The sequence below is a fragment of the Podarcis vaucheri genome (genome assembly GCF_965113315.1).
Source record: "Podarcis vaucheri genome assembly, chromosome: 2".
Lineage (NCBI taxonomy): Eukaryota > Metazoa > Chordata > Lepidosauria > Squamata > Lacertidae > Podarcis > Podarcis vaucheri.
The window spans coordinates 84,206,110-84,231,383 of record NC_138760.1 but is presented as its reverse complement, the minus strand read 5'-3'; the positions used below and the strand labels follow the sequence as shown (position 1 = coordinate 84,231,383).

The 25,274-nt window shown below is 43.3% G+C and overlaps 1 protein-coding gene and 1 long non-coding RNA gene across 9 annotated transcripts in view; one reads left to right on the top strand and one right to left on the bottom strand.

Annotated features, from left to right (window-relative positions):
- Positions 1-3,873, bottom strand: part of LOC309526071 — a 69,282-nt gene extending 65,409 nt beyond the window's left edge. Inside the window, exons 1-2 of one of the 3 annotated variants that reach the window (XR_014216627.1) lie at positions 3,396-3,873; positions 2,215-2,335 (exon numbers count right to left, since the gene is read on the bottom strand). This is a non-coding gene — a long non-coding RNA (uncharacterized lncRNA). Of the gene's footprint in view, positions 1-2,214; positions 2,965-3,395 lie in introns of those variants that run through there. The other 2 variants (XR_014216628.1, XR_014216629.1) reach the window with 2 other exon arrangements.
- Positions 3,874-4,510: 637 nt separating this feature from the next.
- IQSEC1 (IQ motif and Sec7 domain ArfGEF 1) overlaps positions 4,511-25,274 on the top strand; it is a 318,662-nt gene continuing 297,898 nt past the window's right edge. For 3 of the 6 annotated variants that reach the window (XM_082211867.1, XM_082211865.1, XM_082211866.1), the window contains exon 1: positions 4,511-4,889. In XM_082211867.1, coding sequence (XP_082067993.1) covers positions 4,612-4,889 — 278 coding nt within the window. In that variant the 5' untranslated portion in view covers positions 4,511-4,611. The remainder of the gene's footprint in view (positions 4,890-25,274) is intronic. The other 3 variants (XM_082211869.1, XM_082211868.1, XM_082211863.1) reach the window with 1 other exon arrangement.

The window sequence follows — 25,274 nt, the reverse complement described above, 5'->3', positions numbered from 1 at the left end:
GATCTATTAAAATACTGTCATTAAAAAATATAATATTCTAATTTATATAGCACCATCAATGACGACTTCACATTAGAGTAACCTAAGTACAAAATTGTAGAAGCATATAAACTAAGGGTAGTATCCAACAAAGTCATCCCATTAGTGCAAGGACTTCTGCACACTAGCTGCAATGGCTATATCCTCTATTGTCAGAGGCAGCATGCCTCTTTATGACAGATGCTGGGATGACAAGTAAAGAAAGTGCTGCTATTGGGCAAGGTTCTGCTGTTGGGCTTTCCATGGGCATCTGGCTGGTTCTTATGAGAACAGGATGCTGGACTAGATGAGCTACTAGCCTGATCCAGCAACCTCTTCTTATGTCTGTCTTCAAAATGAGCCTTCCTTTCCCTGCATGCCCCTACATCTACTCTGAGGGTTACTCCAACACTCCAGAGCAGATGGGGGGGGGGCCAAGGGCATGCAGAGACAGGAAGTCTCATCACACAAGCAAAGCTTCTTGTGCTAATGGAATGACTTTGCTGGATAAGGTAAAGGTAAAGGTACCCCTGCCCATATGGGCCAGTCGTGTCCGACTCTAGGGTTGTGCGCCCATCTCACTCAAGAGGCCGGGGGCCAGCGCTGTCGGGAGACACTTCCAGGTCACGTGGCCAGGGTGGCAAAACTGCTCTGCCGAGCCTGCACCAGCGCAGCACACGGAAACGCCGTTTACCTTCCCGCTATAAAGCGGTACCTATTTATCTACTTGCACTTAGGGGTGCTTTCGAACTGCTAGGTGGGCAGGAGCTGGGACCGAAAGATGGGAGCTCAGCCCGCCGCGGGGATTCGAACCGCCGACCATGTGATCGGCAAGTCCTAGGCACTGAGGTTTTACCCACAGCGCCACCCACGTCCCTCCAACATTGCTGGATACAAACGTGTAAAACTCACTCCATGGAGTCTGCAAAAATAAAATTGTAAATATCCCAGTGGTGATAAAGGGGGGGGGGAGTAGAACAAGAAGTCTTGTGGTACTTTAACACCTAAATGGATTATGGTACAAGCTTTTTCGATGCATGAAGTGTTTTCCAGAAAGGTCAGGACACGAATTGTAGAAAAATATAAACATTATCATCAGTGGGGTTATTCACAAAAAACAGTTGTTGTTAACACAGATATTCTGGCATATCCTTTACTTCTGACCTCAGTTTTGACAATTTCCTTTCCTCACTCTGCAACCAGAAACTCAGGATAAAATTTCACGTATTTGATGCAGACCATTGGTCTTCCTCTTGTTGGCTGCGACCCAGTACCTGGTAAGATTCTGACCTAAGGTGGGTTGAAACAGCAGCACTGCCACCATACAATTATATGCTAAAAAAGAGAGGATCTTAACATGTTTGGTTAAAGGAGGGTCTCAGATCAGAAAAAGTGAAAGATTTTGATGCAGTTATGAGGCATGTTCAGAATATGAAGCCTCATTTTAATGAAAACTTGTCAACAGGAGTAAGCCCCACTGAACTCATGCCCAGATTCACACTGTAAGTGTTGGAAGGATACTTGCCCAGCTAGAATACAAGGTCAGTAATTATTTCAGATAAGTCAGAAAAGTCAAACCCAATTATGCACACCTGATAAGGCTGTTTCAACAAAACCTAAGGACTGAAGAAGCAAAACTTTCATCCTTTATTTATTGCAAATGTCCACTGAAGAGCACAGGACATGAAATATGTTGGGATTAGATATTTTCTATCAAAATCTTGACGTCACCCAGTGAATAATTTTAGGCAGCATATTTATCCTTTTGGCTTTCACCCTGTTAAGTAGGAGGCTACATATATCCCATAGGAGGACAGATACAGCAGATTTCATAGTTCTGTTTACAGCATGCTTTGGTTAAGAAACCCATGTTCATGTTAAAATGTGTTGATAACCTTTGGGAGTTAAAACTAGGATTACAGAAAAATTATATAGCTCAATACTGGAGTCCATTTGTTGTTGTTTTTTAGCTTAGTTTCCTTTTATACAACAGTGAAGTGAAAAAGGCAATTTGAAATGCTAGATATACTTTCAGGAGACATTCACAGATTATATATTTTTCTAAAGATAATTTTGAAGGCAGCTATTCACAGCCCATTTGCGCCAGAGCAACCAGATGAAAGTCAATGGGCCTGCGGTGGAAGGAGTGTTCTGGAGGTGTGTGAATGTTGTGGGGATGGTGGAGGAAGTCCTTACCTCCTCGCTCTGCTATCAGCTGCCCTCAGGTCACCTCCGGTGCTGAATCACTCTCTTCAGTCAAGCTGCCTATTCTGTCAAGTGTTAGCAAGAATTGCAGCCCAGGTTCCAGAGGAGCTGACTTTGCAGAAGAGGGGGCAGTGAAATTAGCGAAGCGGCAAAAGCTACTGCGGCATTTGAGTATCATTAAAAATTAAGAAACTTAGGGGAAGTGATTGTGAAGAAGAGAAGGGTGGGGGGGGGGAGGTGATTAGGAAGAGGAAAGGAACGAAGAAAACAATCAAGGGGTCGCACTTCCTGCCTGTCAGCTCCCTTTGGCTAACATACTCCCTCACTCTATTTTTCAACTCCCCAAGCTAGCTTGTTTTCGATAACCTCTTCAGTCAGAGCGTTGGGCCGCTGCCAAAAGACTCCCCACATCAGCTCCTCTCTCCCTCTCCCTCCAACCTGATGCAGCCTCGGCTGAGGATGCAGCGTTCCCACTAGGAGGGTGCGAGTGTCGGTGCTTGTGCGTGGAGGGGAGTATTCCCACTCCGAGGCGAGGCAGGTTGCTGCTTTACTCGCCAGCAGTTGCCAACCAGAGGAAGCGTCACTCCAGGCATATGGCTAGAGAGCCGCCGCCTGGAGCGCCGGGTGGCGATGTTTTCAAAACAGCCTCGGCTCTTGGCAGCAGCAGCCTTCTGTCAGCCCATCGCTCTCCATAACATCCCCGCTTCTCTCTCTCTCTCTCTCTCTCCTCCCAGGGGGAAGGAGGGGGAGAAGAGCGCGCGCCCGGCCGCCCGCCCGCTGAGGCATTAGCAATCGGCTTCTCCCTCATGCCATCGCACCCCTCCCTCCTTTCCTCAGAAATTCAATATTCTCTTATGAAATCCGGGAGCAGCAGGAGCAGCAGCAGCAGGGCAAGTTCAGCGCTACCAAAGAGGAGGAGAAATTGAGAGAGAGGGGAAACAGGAGCATGGTGGTCGGCAAGCTGCCTGCAGGCGTGGTTGACCCGGCGGGCGGGAGAGCACAAAAACCAAACTCCCGTCGCTACTGGGATTTGTGGTCGGTGGGGGCTCCGAGCAAGACGGAGACTAAAACATTTTTTTAAGGAAGGGAAAGAACTCGCCCCTCGTATCCCAAACACACTTCGCTTTCTGCACACGCGGGCGCGCGCAGTAACCTCCCGCCACCCCGCTTACCTGAGGGGCTTCTGCCTCGCTGGGCTGCCCGTCAGTTTCGCAGAGATGCCGCCCAGTTCGGAAGGGGGCGCGAGGTGGGGGAGGAGCGGGGCGCTGCCCTCTCCCCGGACCACCTGCCCGCCCGCGAAGGTGCCGCTCCACGGGGCTCCTCGCGCGTTCCCGCCAAAACAGGAGCAGCTCTGAGGCGACCCGCCGCCGGCTCGCTCGCTTCCCCCCGAGGGCGCAGCTCCCCCGGGGGATATCTCCACCCCTCCCAGGCGCACAGGCCCCCGCTGTCGCAGCCCGTCCTGCAGCTATCACCAGCCGTCCCTCCTCCTCCTCCTCCTCCCTGCCCCTCTGGAGCCTGCTTCTCAGCCGTTCCGGGGCGTGTATGTGTTTGTGTGTGGGAGAGAGAAGGGGAAAGAGAGAGGGAGAGACGCGCTCTGACTGACTCGGTGGCCCGGGGAGGAGGACGCCGCGGCGGCAGCGGCTCAATCAGTTAGTCAGCAGGAGGCAGCGGGGCGCTGCGAGGAGCCGCTCGCCAAGACCTGCTCCTCCCCAGAGCCCGCGAAGCCGCGCGACGCCCAGTCAGGGAGCGGCGGCACTTTGCAAACTCCACGCAGGACCCCGCGCACTGGCGCGCGTAGGGAAGCGGCTGTTGCTGCTTAAGAAGAGCAGCGACGGGAGAAGCGGAGAAAGCGCCTGCGTGAGCGGAAGACCGGGAGGAGGTGGCAAGCAAGAGGGGAGAGAGAGACCGACCGACCAGGAGGAGTTAACGAGGGAAGCGGCGGAGGTGAAGGAAACTAGCCTCGAGCGAACCACGGGGCTGTCCGCGGAGACTTTTCCTGGGGTTTTGTTGGCGAGGAGCAGGAGGAAGCGAGCCGGCGGCGGTTGCCTTAAGTGGAGAAGCGGAAGCCCCGCGCGCCACAGCCGCGCAATAGCCGGACCCTCTGGGTGTAGGCGCCGCAGCAGCAGCAGCGAGCCCGGCCGGGAGCCGTAGGAGGGCCCGTGGGCAATGGCGGCTCGAAGTACGAGCAGCTGCGTCGGCGCTCCCTAGCCGAGAAGCGGACTTGCGACTGGGCGGGAAAAGGTGTAGCCGGACTGGTGGCTTGGCTTGGCTTGGCTTGTTCGCGCAGCCGAGCTGAGCGTCCGGGCGCCGCCGCCGGCCCTCTCGGCGCTTTGGCCGGCCCCCGGGGCCCGCCGAGGTGCGTGGCGGGCAGCCGGGCTGGCCGGGGCCATGGAGACCCCGGCGGAGAACCCGAGCAAGGCGGCGGAGTACCTCAAGGAGCTCAACAAGATCATCGAGACGCAGCAGGAGCTGCTGGAGAAGCAGAAGCTCCGGATAGACGAGCTGGAGCAGCAAGTGGCCAAGCTGTATCACGAGAACGCCCGCCTGCAGGACGAGCACCAGCGGCACCTGGCCACATGCAGGCTGCTGCTCCTGCAACAGCAGCACGCGGCCCTGCCCGCCTTGCCGCCGCCGGGGGACCTCCAGGAGAACGCCAAGGATGAGAAGTAAGGAAGCGGGGGCTTGCAAGGGACGCCTTGGGGACGCGGGGTGGTGGAAGCAGAGTGTACAAACCGGTCCGTTTGCCGGCTTTGCCAAACGCACAAGCGCATCTTGGAGCAACTGTGGTGCGGTATAGCCAGGGAATGTTTGCAGTGGGTGAGAGGTTGGAGGTCCGAGGTAGGTACCCAAGGCGGTTTGGTTACCTACGGCGCTACTGGAGGGTACTTGGCCTCCGAGGGTTCTCTCTGCCCCGAGGGTCGTGGGACAAACGCAAGGAGTGAGGCAGGTTGTGTGGCTACGACTTCTGCGAAATTGACCCCCCCCCCGGTTCCTTTTGTGCTAAGGTATCTGCTTTTACTTGGTTCGTCCTTGTTCTTGACTTCTGATAGATGCGAGCAGAACTAGGAGGAGGCAAAGCAGCGCGCAGTTCTCTGGCATCCACCCAGTCTTATTTCGCTTCAGCAGCAAGACTGGCTGAAAGCTGCAGCCTCCGACTAAATTCAGATTTGTCCCCCACCAGGGCCGACGGGATTACTCTGGAGTTAGAGCCTCGAGTCTTGCGGAGCTTGCCTGCAAGGGAAAACAAAACTGCCCTAGCGCTGGTCATATATTCCTGGATCTAGGGGGCTTCCGAGAGGGAGAGATGTTTGGGAAAGGGATGTGCAGAATCCCGCCGGTGCTTCCTAGTTCAGGAGAAGGGGTTGTGCCTCTAGTCCAGAACGAGGCAGTGTGCTTAGTGGCGTTTGGTTGGTGACTCGGGAGGTGGAGTGAGGAGGAGCTGCTGATCCTGAAACGGACAGAATGACGGTCAGTAAACATTGGCAGGTGGCCACCCCCTTCCAAACTGTGACTAGTTCAAATCTAAACTTGTTGATCTTTGGAAACCTGTTTGCTCTCAATCCTGAGTCTATTTACAGAGTGCTTTAATCTTTAATTAATCATGTACTGCTCACTGTGCATGGGGACCTGCTTAAATGCATTACTGCTTAAAGTAAGGCCAATTCAGTAGTAGTTAAAGAACTACACATGCCCGACTCTCTCTCTTTACCTGCTTAAAATAGAATTTAAGTAGGAATGGAAAAGCCCATTTCTCACCTACTTTCACAGATTGAAATGTTTAAGGCATTGGTTATCTGGCTCTTGGTGTCAGGCTTGGCTTTTACGTTTCATGATAAACTTTTGGAAGCTCTTAAAAAAAAACTTCCTCATCAAACTTTTATAGCTAGCTGCTTGGTTAGTTGCAGTATAGTAAGGAAGAAAGTAGATTTGGAGAAGAATATTTCTGCTTTCTGGGTCTGCATTGGTTCATTGATTTACCCCAGAATGAGGACCTGTGAACACATGTCTTCCAAGTTGTGGTTGGCTTCCAGCTTTCATCAACACTGTCCATTGGCTGGTTGCTGCAGCTGATGGAAGGTTTTTTTTGGGGGGGGAGGGAGTCCAACAACATCTGGAGGGACACAGGTTCCCCATTCCTGAGGTAAATTGAATTAAAACCTTGTGACTGATAAATGGTGTCTTCACAATTGATTTTAGATCATATATCTAAATAACTGTTTGTGTTAAAGTGTTTATAGTACTGGTGGTGACCAATGTTTGATGGCATCTTAAAAGGAGGAATCACCTTCTGAGTGAGAAGGCAGAAGGTGCCTTCTGATATGGCACCTGTTGTGTGACACACATGCACATAATTTAAAACTAATCACTGTATGTTATCCTTTAGAATGTATGCTCAATGCCACAATTGTTTTTAACTTGGGTAGAATTAATTACACGATAAATTGATGTAAACTAATAATTGACTACGAGGGCTCTTTGGTATGCAGTTAGAACCTTGCAAAGAAAAGTGAAGGCTTTCTTGTACTAAGGTTTATATACATGGAGTGTGATGTTCCAAATGTCCTGTAGAGACAGCAATACGCATTTATCAAGGACAGATCATCAAGTAGTTATTTACATTCCTGCAGCATACAAAAGCTTTTGGTTAAACTACTTAGTTGCATGGATCTATTACTAAAATTATACATTACTTACAAAGGTCATAATCTTTGTGTTTGATACTGTGTGTACAAATACCATTTTAAAAGAATGAACTCAAAGGAATAGTGTCAATTGCTTATGTGCAGAGCTGATTTCAACCAGGGAGTTAGGTTATAGTGGATTATCTAAAACAACACTCTGCTCTTGTTACTGTGTGTTATTCGGTCCCCACAGCTCAGCTCTGTTTGGCAGGCTGTGTGTTTAAACTGCACAGTGTAGAAATGTATTTAAGAGACTTCTTGTTTATATTTTGAATCTTGTCAATGCTCGTATCCAATTCCCCCCATGATAATGACCCCCCCCAATTAGATAGGGTGACATGCTTTCTTTAATTATGCAGGGCAGTGCTATTCATTTTAGAAAATACAACTTCAAAGAAAGTGTGTTACCAGTAGCTTTAAAACAAATGGACCAGAACTGATAAAATGGTTTGAAACATACAAAATTATTATTATTATTATTATTATTATTATTATTATTATTATTATTATTATTAATGGAATATGCCAATGGGTGTGTCAGGGCAACTCCTTCATCAGTTGAAAGGGCATGTGCCTGCTGGCAGGGAAGAAAATCTCTTGGTTTCATAACAAGAGGACTGTTTTCAAAACTAAATTTAAATGAAATCCTTCTAATCTAGCAGCTGAGAGTTCCTTGTATAAAAAGACTGGGCTGGAGACCTTGAGACGGGCTCAGATAGCCCCCCTCCACACCCCAGGTTCCATCTTGCCAAGTGACATGCTAGAAATCATTTACTACGATTTGATAAGGTATTTCTCTTGACTTGCTAAGGGAGCAGCCTCTGAGCTATGGCCTTGACGACTCGGTCTTTTTAAGTCTCTTAAGTGGATTTGATGTTGGGATCAGAATTAATCTGGGATATTTATGGAATAGTTATAATCGTTCTGAGGTATAGTCTGAAGAGCTCAATGGGAAAGTCCAGATTGCCAGGCTTCTGCAGTCCTGTCCAACACGTAGAAACTCGGGGGGGGGGGTGTAGATAGGGATGCCTGATACAGTGCGAAGGCATCATGGTAAGATTGCTAAGTTTTGGGAAGGAAAAACTGGTTCTCTTCTGGGTCTCAACAAGCCATCATCTGCCTTGTTGAGCAATCTTAAACTTCAAGGAGCTTCCCACTTTCAGTGTCAGCTGTTAGAAGCTCACCTAAAATGAGAGTGCCCCACCATCTGATGCGTTCTGCATATTCCATCTAGGCCAGGAATGGGATCTCCTCACTGCATTTAGCTGGCTCTCTGGATCCCCTCCTTCCCCTCTTCTCAGTGGGGAGGAGCTAAATGGGAAATGATTTTGATGTTGTGCAAACTTCCCTTCACCTGGAAGAAGATCAAAGCAAAGGGAATGCTTATCTTGGAAAAGAAGTAGACTTGTGTTTCTTGCAAATATGCTGCAATGTCTGTATGCTTTTCAGACGCATACATGAACTTTCAGGATGCAATTGCATTTTGAAGTTTGATGCTTTCAATAACTATGATTCAGAATTTGCAGGTCACCCGTTCGTTAATCTTAACTTGCAGGCTTTTAATGAGCTTTCAGACAGAAAAGGTGCTGGAGATCTTTGGTGAAAATTTTGAAAAATTGTGTGGTGAAAATGGACAGTGGAACTTAAGTGGAGTTGTTTAAGAATTAAATATATGGGGAATATCTTTGTGTGTGTTGACCTGCCTACTTTTGGGTCCAGCCCTATCCACTACTGGAATGTGGTCTTCAGCGCCAGATAAATTTGGTCCATGGTCCCTTAAAAAAGCTGGTTATCCCAGATACAGGGTATAAGGATGGGAGCAACCATAGCCCCACCAATTTTTACTGGCTGCTTTTACAGTTGCTTCCCAAGTTGATTTCATTATTCTTCTGTGTATTGGCTTTACCCTGAGTCACGCATCTACTGTCTTAATATTACACCCCCATGGAAGAATTCCTGATAATAATATTTGAACTGGTGTACCTTTTTCATGCCACAGCTTCCCTTTCCTTTCACTTATTCCCCCCTTGAGAAAATGCATGCATAAGAGACATACATAAATATATTACAGCATGCAGTAGTACATGTGGGTAGGTAAGAATTTATTTATTTATTTTACAACATTTTTACTCTGTCTTTCTACCAAAGCATTTAAGGCATTTTAGAAAATTTGCCATTTAAAAGATGATTTAAGAGAAGGAATGGGCAGATTTTGGTACCAGCCCTTCCATAGTGTTTCATAATGAAATTACAATAATGGCTTGATTCAAGAGGCAGTTCTGGGAAGAGACAAGTCAAATGGGAGGTGGTCCCAGCAGGAAGCATCTTGCTCTGATGCATCAAAGTGGAAAAACTGTTGGTGGAAACAACAGCATTGGTTCCATTTATTAAAAATGTGGTCCCTAGTTAGATCACAGGTTCTTATGAGGCATGTGTACATTGTTCCCAGGTCATTTAAAAGAGCCAGGGTGGTGTAATGGTTAGAGTGTTGGACTAGGATCTGGAAGAGCAGGGTTTGAATCCCCTCTCAGCCATAAAGCTTGCTGGGTGACACTGAGTCACCATCACTTAGCCTACCCCACCTCACAGGGCTGTTGTGAGGATTAAATGGGGAGGAGGAGGAGAAGCATGTGCACCACCTGGAGATCCTTGGAAAATTAAGGTAGTGTGTAAAGGTAATAAATAAATAAAATAAAAACAGGAAATTCTGAAAACAAGAACAAACTTGTGGACATATCTTACAAAGAAATGTATAATGCTTTTGGAGGCAAAGAGGATTTTATAGTCTCTAGAAAAACAATAAGGTCCTGCAAGATTTTTCAGAACTAGCAATTTGCATGTCCAAAGGACTTCGTGTGTGTGTGTTTGTGTGTGTAGTGGTGGGGAAGAGATAGGCAAGCAATTAAATGAGTATGTTTCTATAGTCTCATTTTAAAAAAAATTAAAAAGCAGGGAATACTTCAGTACACTGATACAACATTCATCCTCACTCCATGCACTGACTGCTTGAGCAGAGTTGAGTAATCTCAAATGGGATGGGGCAAAAGGATTATTTTCTCAACTATAGAAAACTAGTGCTCACCCCCAGCCCTCTGCAACTAGGTCCAGGGCCTTTCTCTCAAAAGCAATACTGCCATCATGCCTTGTAAGTAAGCAGGAAGCAGTTTACAATCATAGCTCTTGTTGCGTTTGCTTCACGTTGCAGCTTTTTGGATTGCGAACATGGCAAACCTGGAAGTGTATACTTCTGGGTTTCACTGCATGCGCAGAATCACTCTGTTGTGCTCCACGCTTGCGCAGAAGCAGCGCTCTAGTTGTGGACTTTACGGGGTGTGAACAGATCGTGTTCACAACTAGAGGTACCACTGTACTATATTCTAAGACAAGAAAGATTCTGTTGTTGGAACCTGTAACAACATGGGAATTTTCTTTTTGACTGACCTTTTCTAGGCTGGAGTCAGAGCAGTAGGGAGAGAGCTGTTATACTCTTTCTTGGCATTTAAATTGATTCTAGCTATAATAGTCCCTCATAATTCCCACTGAGGTATAAGGCAGTCTCTGAGTGGAAAGGAATGGACAAGAATTCTCTATCCCAATATTTCTTAAAGGAAATAAAGAGTAATACTACTGACTTCCCATTATTGGGACTCTGGAGAGAAGGAAAGTGGGTTTTTTATGTTTACATGTTACTGTGACACAGTAAATAAAAAGGATACTATACCTTCCTGCCATAAATTGTGGTAAGAGAATACTATTCTTGCCAGAGATGTTGAACAGATAAAAGGTTGAATGAATGTAGAAGGTTTGGGTTCAGTCTGCAGCATCTTCAGTTAAAATGATATTGGCTGACAGGTGATGTCCACTGGTCTTTAATTTGGGAACTTTAGCCTTATTTCTATTCTGATACAGCCCCCAATAAACATACGTCTGGAAGTCCACTTGCTTGCAATGTGGATGTCAGTTCAAAAAGTTGCTTGAAGTTGCAGACTTGAAGGGTAGAGTTGATCAGCGCAAACTATTTCTTCCAAATGGCCCTAAAGCAATTTAGGAGATGAAACGGTAGGACGTCAGATAAATTATTATTACTGCTTAAGACTCTTCATAGCTGCATTTCATGGTTCCCTAGCTAAATACTAGCTGGTTTGCCAAAAGTGAGTGTCTTCTGGCTCCCTTTATGCTTGGCAGGAGATTCTCGGCATGCTTCGAAGTACTTGCTCAGCTTAAATGCCAGAATGGAGCCGAACACTTCTGAAAAGCTGATTGCACACTGTTGATTAGCAGAGGGGGCTGATCCATTAGAGCAAGTGCAGTGCTGCCCCACCAATATCAGCCTGTCCCCAGCTGGTTCATGCATGCATATTCATTACTTGATTAACACAACTTCTGATAATGATTTGTTTGTGTGACTGAGACATCACAGATCTTAATACTTGCAGATCATCCAATGTTACATCAGATGCAATTATTTTTTGAGGAAATCAGTTCGCTTGTTTTGCCCTTTTTGCGGTCTACAGACTAATATAGCTGCTTCTCTGAAACTTGAGTCTGATAGTGAGTTTTCTCTCGGTTTATGTCATACTATGGATGGTTTCACATAAGGAGACGCAACATGACCTTTGCTTCGGACATTACTTTGAATGCAAACCCAGCATGGACCAAAATGCTCCTCTCTTATTGCGTACGCCTCTCTGGTATCTACATTAACCATACAACATTCACTTAAATAATGGGCAAGAGAAGTTTAAAAACACTCCATGGGGTTTCATATAAGTACAGGAAGGTAGGAAGTTGTACCTGGGAGTTTAAAAAGAAAAAGAAAGAAGTTAAGACTTTTTCTTCTAAAGAAATCAGTGCAGAAATAGTTCCTTGAAAGTTAAGAGGCGCTTTACTTAAAAAACAAATTCTTTGAGTGTATTGCATATCCAGCATCCTTGGCTTCCTGTGCTTCAACTAAAAGTCAGGGGAAGACTTCGTGAAGAAAGCCTTCCATGGGGCTTTTCCAGACCAGGAAATGCAAGTGACTGAGGAGTCTGCAGAATTCTGGATAAATGTTTAATAGAGAGAAAAGCACATGTACCACTCATTACCACCTCAAAATGATAAGGTACGCTGAATCACATAGCCACAGAGTTTCTAAAGTGATTTAAAGCACCTTGCAAAAGAGGGAGGAAAATGGAAGCCTCAAAACTTTTGAGAACCCCCCCCCAAAAAAATAATAATAATTATGAGCTATAAGTGGACCTTATCCTAGGGTTGCCATATTTCAAAAGGTAAAAACCACCTTCTTCTTCTTCTTCTTCTTCTTCTTCTTCTTTACAAAAACACAATTTTTAGATTGACTTGCCTACGCTCCAAGACAAAGCGCCGCTTTTCGGAAATTACCCCAGCTGTCAATTCCACCTTTGAAATCCTGATAATGTCCTACCTTATCTACATTTTTAATAAATGTAAGCTTGGAGTAGAGTGGGGAGGAACAAGGTAGAATATTTTATCTAAAATTTGGTAGGGGAATTGGCATCACCAAATAGACTTCAATCTGCCTCATGTCAAATTCTTTGCTTGCTATTTTTAAATTCCAGTTTTTTTAAATATTTGATGGAAGAGACCAGCTGCTTGACCCAGTCATGTGTTTCTTGTAATGCCAAGAAAGACAGTTAACTGAAGGCAGTTACTTTACTTTTTCATGTATGACTAGGTTTTTTTTCTTTAAAAATCATGCAAAAAAATGGGGGTCGTCTCATACATGGGTAGTGCATAGGGTGGACATTTGCTCGGTTTCTGTCACAGCTGTTAGCAGCTATTGTGCATGTTATTGGTTGCTGCATCAATGGGTGATGTTGATTGGCTGATGCTGTGGCAATTGGGCGGGCAATTGGCAACTTGTGCCGGCTTGGGGACTGATTTTGCTATGCGTGCGGGCGAGCGATTTTGGCGATCCCCCCTTAAAAAAGCTCAGCAACTCTGTGCCATCTCCCCCCATTTTCTTAAATTTGAGTCCCCCCAAATATATAAGGAAAAGTACGGTAAATAGTTACAATTCTTTGCTCTCTTGGGGAAGTTTCAGTAGGCAGACAATATCCGAAACAAATTTCAGTCCTGCTTCACTTCGTTCAAATGTAGTAAGTAAATGGCTATAAAACTAACTTCACAATAAACAAAGGGAGATGCTGATGGACTAGCTGATTGTAAACCTTCATTAGGAGTAATGATCTAATATAGAGCAATAACAGTAGAGGCTCCTTAGGAGCTGAAGCATAATTTTCGGTCAATCTAGTTTACCTAGAACTGGGGAAATTAGATTACAGCAAAGCATTTGACAATCTACAACTTCTTTAATGGTATAACATACTGAATATTGATTGGAAAATAAGGCTTGCTTTGTATTGAATTGGACCTATTCTGTTAATGCCACAATATATTTTATAAATGTTTGGGGGAAAGGTTAAGACTCTGTGGGGGAAAGGTTAAGACTCTGTAGTTAGTCTTATTACGAAACTGTGTTGTAATTTTTAACGTACAAATTCAAGCACTGTTGGTGCAAGGTTTCTGCAAGATAAAAAGGTCTATTTCTTCAAGAAACTCCTTCTGGTAACTTTGTCGGTTTTCACGTGGAGAGAATTCAGATCAACACACACAAATTGGTGTTAAGGCTTTTTACTAAAAGAAACTGATAATTTTCCTTCACTTTGTACCACTCCATTTCTTCCTGCCTCTTCTATATAAAAAGAGACGGCTTGATCACGTTTGGAGCAAATAACACTTTTATTATACGTAGAAATGGAAGCTTTGACACTGTATATATGGCACTGAGTATGACTGAGGCGTGCAGTGTGAAGCACAAAGTGTGTTGTCTGACTCAACTGACGCTTATGAATCAGTACCTTTAAAATTAATTTAATGACATCCTCGTCTAAAGAATGCCTCGAGGCTTATAAAATTAGTTTGTGGTTCACATCTCACCATTAGTACTAAGTGCTAGTATTACTGACAGTCTGAGAGGCCTCACTACATTAACAGTGAGATGGCAAAGCAGGCTGAGGAAATGAATGTTACTTTCCACTGTGTGCGTATATGCTTAAAAATGAATGAATCAAACTTTCTAGCAATAGCATTACTACAACTCAAGTCATATTGTGTCTTCTCTCCTAAGAGGTGAAGCCAGGTCTGTCCCCTGTGTAGGGTAGGGGACATTTAAAGGATGCCAGAAACCTATTGGGTTCTACTCATGGGATGCTATGCTGCAAAAGGCAATTTTCACAAACTCTGTCACTATCCCAGGAAACCCCAGGAAATTTCATCAAGAAAGTTGGAGGACCCTCCAGTATAGTGGGGTGGCACTGGAGAAAGGGGGAGTTAATGAAAATTGCCTCTTCTGCAGTCACCTCAGCTGTGTGATAGTCCACAAATGGAAGGAGCTGTTTTTGTCTGCAGAATGGCATGTCCAGATCAAATCCATTGATTCAGAAAGTAATCCAAAGGTCAATATTGCTATTAAAAACCTGTCAAAATTATAAAAAACCATGTTATCAGTTATAACTTAATTGTGAAATATTCAAAATTTAGCTCAACATGCTGAGCACAATTGAGGGATAATTAAATATGTACTTAGGTCTTTTTCTCCCTTTAAAATCAACAGAACTTACAAGTGCTTATCAATACCATCTGTATTGATTTATTATTTCAGTTGAATGCCAGTGGTTCCTCATCCCAGTGAGAGAGGGTCACCTAAGATCTACCATAGGACAAGAAAGTATTGTTTTTATTATGCTTTTGACAGAAAGTAAGATTGCTAGGTAGCCTCTACCAACAATTATAATAATAGGTTCACTGAAATGAAAGGAAGGAAGAAGTAATTCAGTAGGCTACCTGTTTGGGGTAAGAGATGCTTCATTAATTGTTGTAATAAAGGGTGTTTTGTTTGAATTATGCAGATGTTTTATAATTTCTGCCCTTAATGTTAGTAACTGTAAATCACATTTATAGTTACTACAATGACTTGTAATAATGTCCTGAAGCAAGGTATTTCTTTTGCATTTCAGTAAAGTGGGTTAGGTAAAGTAGATAAATTTATTTTATCTTCCTCTGTGCCTGCCAGATGGTTAGAGCTCCTTGAATGCTGATTCACTACATAGGCAAACCGGCTATTAATGAATTTATCTTCATTAGTATGCCTTATTAAAGCGTAATTTACATTATTAAAATGTAGTACATTTATTATGTCAATATTTTTTGTACCTAAATATTTCCCCAAAATGTCATGAGGTAGCACATGGGTCTACAGAATGAGAGCCCTAAAATATGGAATCTGGTAGTTATAAAGGAAGTGCAGTTACAGTTAATGTCACTAGTTGATGCTAGTAATAATAGAATTATATAAGATGTATGTATTAAACAAAGCAAAATGTTATTTGTTCACTCAGCAATCAAGAGCCTGTTCTGTTCCTTCATACGCGATATCCACAACAGAATGAGCCCAAAGGTGATGTTTCCACCTGGACTCTAGGTTACTTCTCTGTAGCCCTGCTTTTGTCATAAGTCTTTTTATTCCCTCTTGTGATTCTTTCATATGACATGGTTTTCAAAGAAAACACATCCATTTAACATGGATAGAGTATGTTCTGGCAAATTACCCTGTTTGAATATTAGTGTTATATCACCTGATTGACATTGAAAAGTATGTTTGACTAAGTAGTTAGGCAATTTTTTAGAGACAGAACTTGAAGAATACTGTGAGACTAATTAATTCAATATGTGTTGCATATTTGCAGTGTTCAGCTAATGTTTAAGTTAATGTACAATGTGGGTTACTGATGCCAGTATACGTAAGAAGCTGATAAAGGGAAAACTGTACTTCAGAAAGCAATTTAGCAGAATGACCCTTGTTAAAAGATACTGAAAGCTATATCTTTTTGTTTGTTTGTTGCAATACCCTTTCTTCCAGTATGAACATCCATTTGTCCTTCAGTGCTGAGTAGAGCAACTCCTACAAATCAAACTGATTTAACTGAGTGGCAAGATAGAAAATGTGGTATCTTTTAATTGATCTGCTTTAACTTTTTGTGATATGCTATTACTCTACAATGCACTTCAAATATGGGAAAAGTAGGCTAGAAACCAGTGCAAAACAATACTTTCCCTGGATCCTGGGGAATGAATACACAGTGAGACTTTTAATAAAAGCAAAATGATCCATGCTGCCAGTGATTCCAGTATTTTGATACTTTTGAACTTGCTTTCCTAGATCCAATATGTACACTACCTTCTGCATTGTGGTTGCCCCTCAATTGCTTGCACACATTAAATCATTAAATCATAAGGTGCGTATCATGTGGATATTTGGCATGCAAGCTCTCATCCTCTGTTGGGACTACTGATGCATTGCAAGTAACCACATGATCTGGCTTCTGCATACGATGCAGACATTCCTAATTATTGGTGATGCATAGGAGCCAGCTATAGGAGAACAAGTTTTTACAGTGGTACTTCTGGATGCGAATGGGATCCGTTCCGGAGCCCCATTCGCATCCTGAAGCGAACGTAACACGCACATGCGCGAGTTGCATTTCGCCGCTTCCGCACATGCACGTGACGGCATTTTGAGCGTCTGCGCGAGCAGCAAAACCAGGAAGTAATGTGTTCTGTTACTTCTGGGTCGCCGTGGAGCGCAACCCGAAAATGCTCAACCTGAAGCGTATTCATCCCGAGGTATGACTGTAATGCAACCCATGTTAGAGAGGTTGCAAATGAACTGGACTCCAGATTTGCAAATGATTGACTATCAGATGTAGTGATTAAATCAAAGTGTTTCTCTTTAAGAGAACAACTAAAGCTGTGGAATCTCACAGGCCGGATCTCTTGATTTTAAATAGCTGAGTGTAATTGGCATTCCTGTTCAGAGATGCAGACCTCCCAAAGCCATTTGGGATGAAGTATTTTAGTAAAAACAAGCTCAGGCTTGTTTCTGAAAACTCTGTAGTCAGATCAACAAAACATGTCTGACTCTAAGGAACCTATCTTTAGGGAACAAATTCTTTTAATGGCAGATGGTGAATGCAGTGCAGAGAGTGAGAGATCTCAAACTACTTTTTTAAATGGATGCTGCCAAGGGAAGTAAATTATTAAATTTAAAATGTGATGAATTATTAAATTCTTGTTGCAATCCAGCAGTACAAAAAAAAGTGGTCTTAATAGATGCTATTTGAAACCAGGAAGGCTTTAGTCATTTAATGGCCAAATGGGTTTACATTGTTGGCCATTGAACTATATTCAGTACAAGCAAGGGTCATGGCAGGGATCCCAAGGGGCAGGAAAAAAACATTCCTAGAAGGATTACAACAGCATGTGTAGTAGTAATGGGAAAGTAAGCTTGCCAGAAAGTCTTGTGTAGGCTGGAGTAATGGGCACAGTTCATAGCCAATAACTTGTAATAGACTGAAATCCACAAGCCAATTATTTAAATCCCAGTTGAAGTCAATGGGATCTAAGCAGTCTAACAGTGTTGAGGATTACAGCTGGGGTGCCTATCTGAGCCTTCTATGGAAACAATACTCTTACAGTCTTTATGTAGAAGAGCACAGCAATAAGATTGAAAACCTAGTGTATAGTGTCTCATTAAAGCATGCATAGGAGAGCATTTTTCCCTGCTTCCTGTCCAAAATTTCTCAATGATAAGAGACCTTGGTCTATTATCTTGCTCTAGAGTTTTGTTTAGAAAATAGTCTTTGCCCATCAGTTTTTCTTATCCAAAAGGAAAGAGAGCTGGCTTGGCATAGGGTTTTGTAGAAATAACTTGAATAATACAAGTACAAAGATGTTCTCATAACAGTCGGTCAAGTGATAATCGGAACTCTTGTATGTTCTGGCTTCAATCTAAATGGCAGTAAAATGGAGTTTGCCAGTGTCAAATCTTGGATAATGCACGCTGTGTTTTAAATTGTGTATTCTATGGAGAGTTCAAAATGTGAACTAATTGGCATTTTAGGCTGCAATCCTGTGCTCGGTTCCACAGGGTTAGATTCTATTGAAATAACTCAGATTTGTATGTATAACCAATTGCTGGGCTTCAGTTCAATTTGTAGCTGGTAAATTTTTAGTTCAATATGTATACAACCATAGTTAGTAATATAGCACTTGCTGTATTATTTTTATAAATCACTGATTCATGCTCCCTCTGCTGGTTTCACCAGCAATATCCCATAATTTTGAACTCATTTTATTATAATACATTATAAATTGTAATGTGAGTGGGTGATTCTGCTTTAGGTTTCATTTTGCATTGTGTAGCCTACTGAGGTGCTTTAGATAATAGGTTGAGAATATTTCCTTTCTTTTCCAAGCCTATTTTAAATATTGCTAACTCAGATTAGGATATGGGGGGGGGGGAGTATTATTAAGCTCAATTCAGTAATTTGAAAGGTAAGTCAGCATGATGTAAGACCAGCTTTTCTAACTATGCTTTATTTACAGTTGGGTTAAAGGATACATTTTCTAATGGTATCTTCTGATGAGCTCATAAAGTACATCTTTGCAATAGTTTTGTGATGTAGGTTAAAGTGGAGATTGTGACTAGTTCAAGCCCACATAATGTTCTTTATAAAACTGTGAAGCTGGGCTTCCCACATGCAAGCTTAACACTCAGGTCACAATTGAAGTGTGTTGTCACTGCCATTGTAGGTTGCAGAAGAGAAATAGATCTTGGAGGTTAAAGTCTCTTTTTACCACTGCTTTTTCGGTAGGTAAGGAAACAAAGTCCTGCCATCTTTAGAAAATTAATTCTCTGTCACTCTGATTGTATGAGAATCTAAAACAATCTCCTCTAGAACTGTTCTCCAGCATTGACATTCTAGGAATATGCATTTGCTGCTATTTATAACCTATTTGGAACACATTCTGAAACACGTAGCATGTTGTTTAGTGGACTAAGAATAGAATAAGTGTTAATCAAGAGCTGGAATGGCTAGCCTATGGTCCTCTAGGTGTTGGATTCCAATTTGCATCAGCCCTCGCTGATAGTCATGTGTGGTGTAAAGCCACAGGTTAGCTATCCATTCTCTAGAGCAGGGATGTCGAAGTGGTTGACCGCGATCAACAGGTCGATCCCCGGGTGATAGCGGGGGGTGGGCGGGGATAGAGCATCTGCCCCCACCCCCTCACTCTGTCCTTCATTCACGTACGATTGCAAAAACAGAAGACAGAGTTATCGCTGCTGTGTTTACTAGTCAGAAAGTGATGTATGTCACGCTTTCCCCCAAAAAGCAGTTGAAGTATGGCACCCCCTAAAAAGCTCAAAAACTTAAGGCTCGCCCCCTTAAAAAAGCTCAACAGCTTTGGCTTGCCCCCCAAAAGCTCAACAACTTTAGCTTGCCCCCCTAAAAAAAGAGCTCAACAACTTTGGGTTCATCCTCCCCCCAAAATGGGTATATCACTGCTACACCCCCCCCCCCCGGAGTAGATCACAATCTCTTGGGAGTTGGACGTCCCTGCTTTAGGGGTGATCCATAAGTAAAAGAACTGAGGATGACAGTCTGTGCTGGATTGACTGAGCCAAGGAAAACTATAGGATACTGTTTAATTGGATAACACACACAAAATGGAGGCTGTTCCTCTTCCCTTCCTCCACTGTTTTTCCCTGAACCACCATGATAATCATAAGTCCTAGTTGTAAGGAAGAATTATAGTAATATAGAATTGGCAGCCTTCACCTAAATTGGTCTTGACATTTATGCCTGATCTATATGGAAATGACCTGTTTACCGTATTTTTCGCCCTATAGGACGCACTTTTTCCCCTCCAAAAATGAAGGGGAAATCTGGGTGCGTCCTATGGGGCGAATGCAGGCTTTCGCTGAAGCTTGGAGAGTGAGAGGGGTTGGTGCGCACCACCCCTTCTCGCTCTCCAGGCTTCAGGAACACATCCGCAGCCTAGGCAGCCCTGCAGGAGGTCCCACAGGGCTCCCCACGCTAAGGATAGCAGCCTGCTGCCCGGCAGGCGGGGCGCCCTGAAGCAGAGCACCCCTCGCGCCGGGCAGACATGGGCCAGCCCACAAGTTCGGGGGACAGCAGGGAGGCGCAGCACCGCCATCCTGCTATTCCTCAACCTGGTTCGGTTTCCCCAACCTGCTTTTTTTTGGGGGGGGGGAATAAAGGGGGGAAAGTTTCCTTTATTTCTTCCCCCCCAAAAAACTAGGTGCATCCTATGGGACGGAGCGTCCTATGGGACGAAAAATACGGTACTGAACATAGTGAATATATAGTGAACATATTTCTTATAGACTTCAATTTTGTATGGATACCTCTCTGGACCTTTGGAGGGCTTACCTTGCATATTTACATTAAGATTCATGTACTGTTAGTTATTGCATTCAGAATGGGAACTGATGTTGTTTTTGTTGTTATTTATATATTATTGCATGCCACCCTACTCTCCAAGCAGTGCAAGATTCCAGGGTTTGTGTTCCATTCAGAATGAGGCACAGTAGAGGCTGTGGTGTCTTTATCATACGGTATATGTCTTATTTACATGTATATACAACCTGAGCCAACAATGGAGGGGTTCATAGCATTGAACACCCCAAGAGGGTCTTGCTTCCCCCATCGCTGCAGCCTTGGTTTCAAGCACAACCAAGACATGGCCCTGACCCTGTGTGCCAGCCTGCTGCCTCTCTTCCAGCTTTTAGCACACATAACTCAACTCTTGCCTTTGTCTATTTAACTACCAGGCAGTTGAGGGAGGTGGGGGCATCCATTTGCTATATAGCACAGAGCCATTCCCTTTGTTTCCTTAATGGCCCATTATCTCGTCAGGAAGCTAGCTTGGCTAGTCCAGGAATTAGAAGGGCCATGGGCATATAGCCTACTCTCCTGCCAAACTCATAAAAATACTAAAATTTTCCTTCCAGTAGCACCTTAAAGACCAACTAAGTTAGTTCTTGGTATGAGCTTTCGTGTGCATGCACACTTCTTCAGATACACTGAAACTATACACTGGCATAGAAGGATCTGCCAACTTCTGTTTCAGTGTATCTGAAGAAGTGTGCATGCACACGAAAGCTCATACCAAGAACTAACTTAGTTGGTCTTTAAGGTGCTACTGGAAGGGGGAAAAATTATTTTGACTATGGCAGACCAACACGGCTACCTATCTGTAATCATAAAAATACTGTTTTTTACTTAATGCCTATGAGCAATTAATAAAAAATAATGTCACCTCAGTTACACATGTGGATGCTTCTTTAACCTTAGTTAGATACTGCTATATATGGAACTGCCTTAGACAGTTAAAAAACTTTAATGCTAAATTGCTAACTAGAACTAAGCATTATGACCTTGTAAAATCCATGTTACGCCAAATGTGCTTGGTGCATTCTTAAATTTAAGAATGAAGCTTTTACATTCAGTATTTCACCCAGGACTTCATCGTCCCATTTTGTTCCTTTGCTTTGCATAGTCAAATGTAGGACTGAGAGCAGGCCCTGGGTCAGTGGGGTGGCACAAATAACACTCTTCTGGAAGGCTTCCTGCTCAAGCTGTCTTAGTGCTGTTGCAACTGGACAGATAAACTTGCATTCACAATGACGCAGAGAAGATAAAGTATCATAAATTTAATCTTTTGTAAGATCCAAGGAAGGAAAGGAAGGAAGATTCTTATTGCAGCAATAAATGTGGAACTCTTTTGCAACTTGGCAGGAAAATAAAACAAATCTAAGCAGCCTACCAGAATGTAAGCCTTATAAATTACTTAAAGGAAATGAAGACTTTGCATGTGATGGTTTTTATCTGTTGGATTTAATCTCCATAGATTACTCTTTAATCTTAATTCCCTTAAATCTTTTAAAGAGAAACAAAGTTACATTTTGTATGAGATTTTAAGGTACTTTACTTGGGAGTATAAAATGTTAATATCGGTTTGTTTAATTATTTGTAAGATTTCTTACCCACCTATCACCATAAACTCCCACGACAGGCTGTAACAATATAATATCCAGGTACAATTATGAAAAGAAATATGAATAGTTCAACAGTATAAATTCAGCAAAAGAGGTGGGGCACACAAACTCACAAAAAGTGCCTTGACAGTCAAATCCAGGGGTACGAAGGTATGTTTTCAACATATGGCAGAAACTGTGCAACAAAGATGAACGTGAGAGCTTGCTGGATCAGTCTAATGGCAAATTTAGTCAAGCATCCTCTTCTCACTAGATGTTTGCTTTCCTGTGGTTCCCAGCAACTGGTATTTAGAAGCATGCTGCTTCTAATCATGGAAGCAGTGTATAGCCATCATAGCTAACAGCCATTGATAGCTTTATTCCACATGAATTTATGTAATCCTCTTTTAAAGCCCATCTAGGTTGGTGGCCATCACTACCTCTTGTGGGAGCAAGTTCCATAGTTTTAACTATGCACTGTGTGAAGAGGTACTTTTATTTGTTCTGAATCATTCAGTATTCAGCTTCAATAGATGTGTATGACTTCTAGTTCTATGAGAGAGAGAGAGAGATTTCCCCCCTCTCACCACTTTCACCATTCCATGCATAATTTTATACACTTCTATCATTTCCTCTCACCTTTCCTCTAAATTAACAAGTCTTGAACACTGCAACCAACCATGGTTGTGAATAAAATTTCTTCCCAGCCCATTAACCAGTAGCCAACTTTCTTCAGTAGCTAGAACAAAATTATAGCAGGAGGCTGGATGGATGGAGATGTCAGTCTGGGTGCATACAAAATGGAACCAGTCTTCCTTCAGATCTGTGTCCCATGTTCTACCTACCAAGTCAGCTGAGCACTCTGTTTGGCCCTCAAGCTCAGAGCCAGCCTGGGCCTCCAGCACAGCAACACCATCCCAGTTGCAAGAATAAGGCTGTTCCCTGCCAGCCTTGGACCTGCTACAGAATGACAGTGAGTTGGTGAGTGTGTAAGTCTGCTCACCTCTCTTGGTGTGTTGGCATTGCTGGATAGAAGAGGCTTCACTGGGGCCCCGACGGTGGAATTCAAATGGCAGTGCCCTTCCTGATAGGCGGCGGGGCATAAGCCTGCACCCTGCATTGGTGAATGGGGATGCAGGCTGGGACATGGGCTGTGCCAGGGGCTGGAGCCAATGGTAGACTTCCCTCAGATCCACCCTGTGCCCATTTAAGCAGCCCACACCTGGGGCACAGCCTGTTGTTCCTGCGCTGGGTTTCCCCATCCCACCCATCCACATTTTACACTGATAGGCAATGACTTTGCTGTGACTACGATGGTCGCCGTTCTTTATGGAGCTGGGTAGGAATTTGCCCACCGGGATAATTGACTCTTACCCAGTGATTTTGCCTACCTCATAGCAATTCGTCACAACTGGTTGAGCATTGGGGCAATCCCTTGTTTTGGACGGAGGGGAGGTTGTAGTTCCCCCTACCCCTCCAAACGGTGGGGTATCCCATTTAAGGGATTCGGGTTGAGTGGCCATGTCCATGTGCCCAGGGGGCCCAAGGCCGAAGGCACTCCCCCAGACGGCAGTCCCTGTAGGGTGTCACCCTCTTTGATGTAAGTCTTAGGAACCCCTGCCTAGATTGACCACGCGTCAGTTCCAGCGGGTGGGCCAGAAGTATTTATGTTGCCCCATGCCCAAGCCAAACCCCTTTCATCTGTATTCAATAAAGTTGTGGCCTGTTTTTACCCCAAACCCAGTCTTACTGGCCTCTTATTTATATGGGTTGGGGTATGGGAAGTCCAATGCCTTGTCCTGCAAGTTTATTGCATTTCATTGACTACACTATTAAGTTTGCCAAAGGCAGTAGACTGATTTAGGAGACAAGAAGCCTCATTCCAATTCTAACACTTCAGCAAAACTAAATGGATTAAGGAAGGCATTTTCAGTGTTTGTTTGTTTGTTTGTTTGTTTGTTTGTTTTGTTTGTTTTAATGTATTCAATTTGCCTATGGCAATTATTTTCTAAACATCACAACATAAGATTATTATTTTTTAAATGATGCTCTTTAATTTGTAATGGCAAGGTAATATTTTACTATGAGCAATAACTGCTAGCGGGTGAGCATTAAATGGTTCTTTGACATTATCGAACTACTGTGTTTATCTACCATCTGGCCCTTTAATCTCTGTCACACTGGTCAAGTCTAAGATAAATTATTTGAGCTGCAATTCACACCCTTGTACTGATGGGTATATTCCACTGTAACTTGTCTAACCCCTAAATGGAAAGGAAACTATGTCTTTGTATCAGTGTTATTCTTGACTGCGGCAATGTCTTCTGTTTCAAAATGAATGCTTAAAAAGAAACAACCACTTTCCACTTATGGTGTTGGCATCTTGATAGAAATATATTTCAAAGAAGGCACTAGAAATCATTTAATTGTGTCAGATTGGTACTGTTCTAAATGGTATCTTATAGCAAATGGGGGGAAACTTTTCTGGTCATACTTCATGAAGAGTCTCTCCATCTGTTAATCAGAGATGGAAGTTCCACTTGTCTGTTAGAAAGCATAAAATGCCCTTTTTCAATATACATAGATGTAAAATGTTTCTATATATGCTTGTCAGACATTTTTGAGTCAAACCATTAAGTACAAATTGCCAACAAAGTATTTGTGTCTTAGCCCTTGTGTTGTTCCTTTATCTAATTAAATCAATAAGAGGAGTATTGAGCAAATTACTTCTAGCCCTCACGGTCGGTTGAATCAGAGAAAGTCAAAATAATGTGGAGGCTATTCAGGCCAATAATTGCTATGCTGAAACTCACAACCTGCTCCCTAGCCAATCAAACAGCCCACAAAATGTGTCTATGCTAATAATCATCTTTGTCCCAATGCAGTAGATCCCAATATTTATTGCAACATTATTTTAAAATGAATCTTACTCATAACATAATTATTTACACTTGCATTAATAGACTGTGTTCCCACAATAATAGTTCATAAATCTTATTCTTCTGATTTGCTGAGTTCTTCTCACATTATTTTGAAACTAAAGTATTTTTCTACATTCTGTTCCATACCTTCAGGGCTCCTTTTTGTGTGTTTTGATTAGCTTGCATTTGCAACTCATGCTCTTTTCAAAACTCCATGGTGTGCATTAGATTTTCAAAACTTTGGAGATGTGTGTTAATTTGTCTAGTTGGTTGATGCTGTAGCATTCCCACTAAACAAGTGCTCAAGGTTTTCATATACCGTATTTTTCGCTCTATAACACGCACCCGACCGTAACACGCACATAGTTTTTAGAGGAGGAAAATCTGTAGGCATGCCACCCGTAGGCATTCCCTCCACAACACGCACAGACATTTCCCCTTACTTTTTAGGAGGAAAAAAGTGAGTGCTATGGTGCAAAAAATATGGTACTTTTAAAAATCCTGTAATTCTTTGAATATTTTATG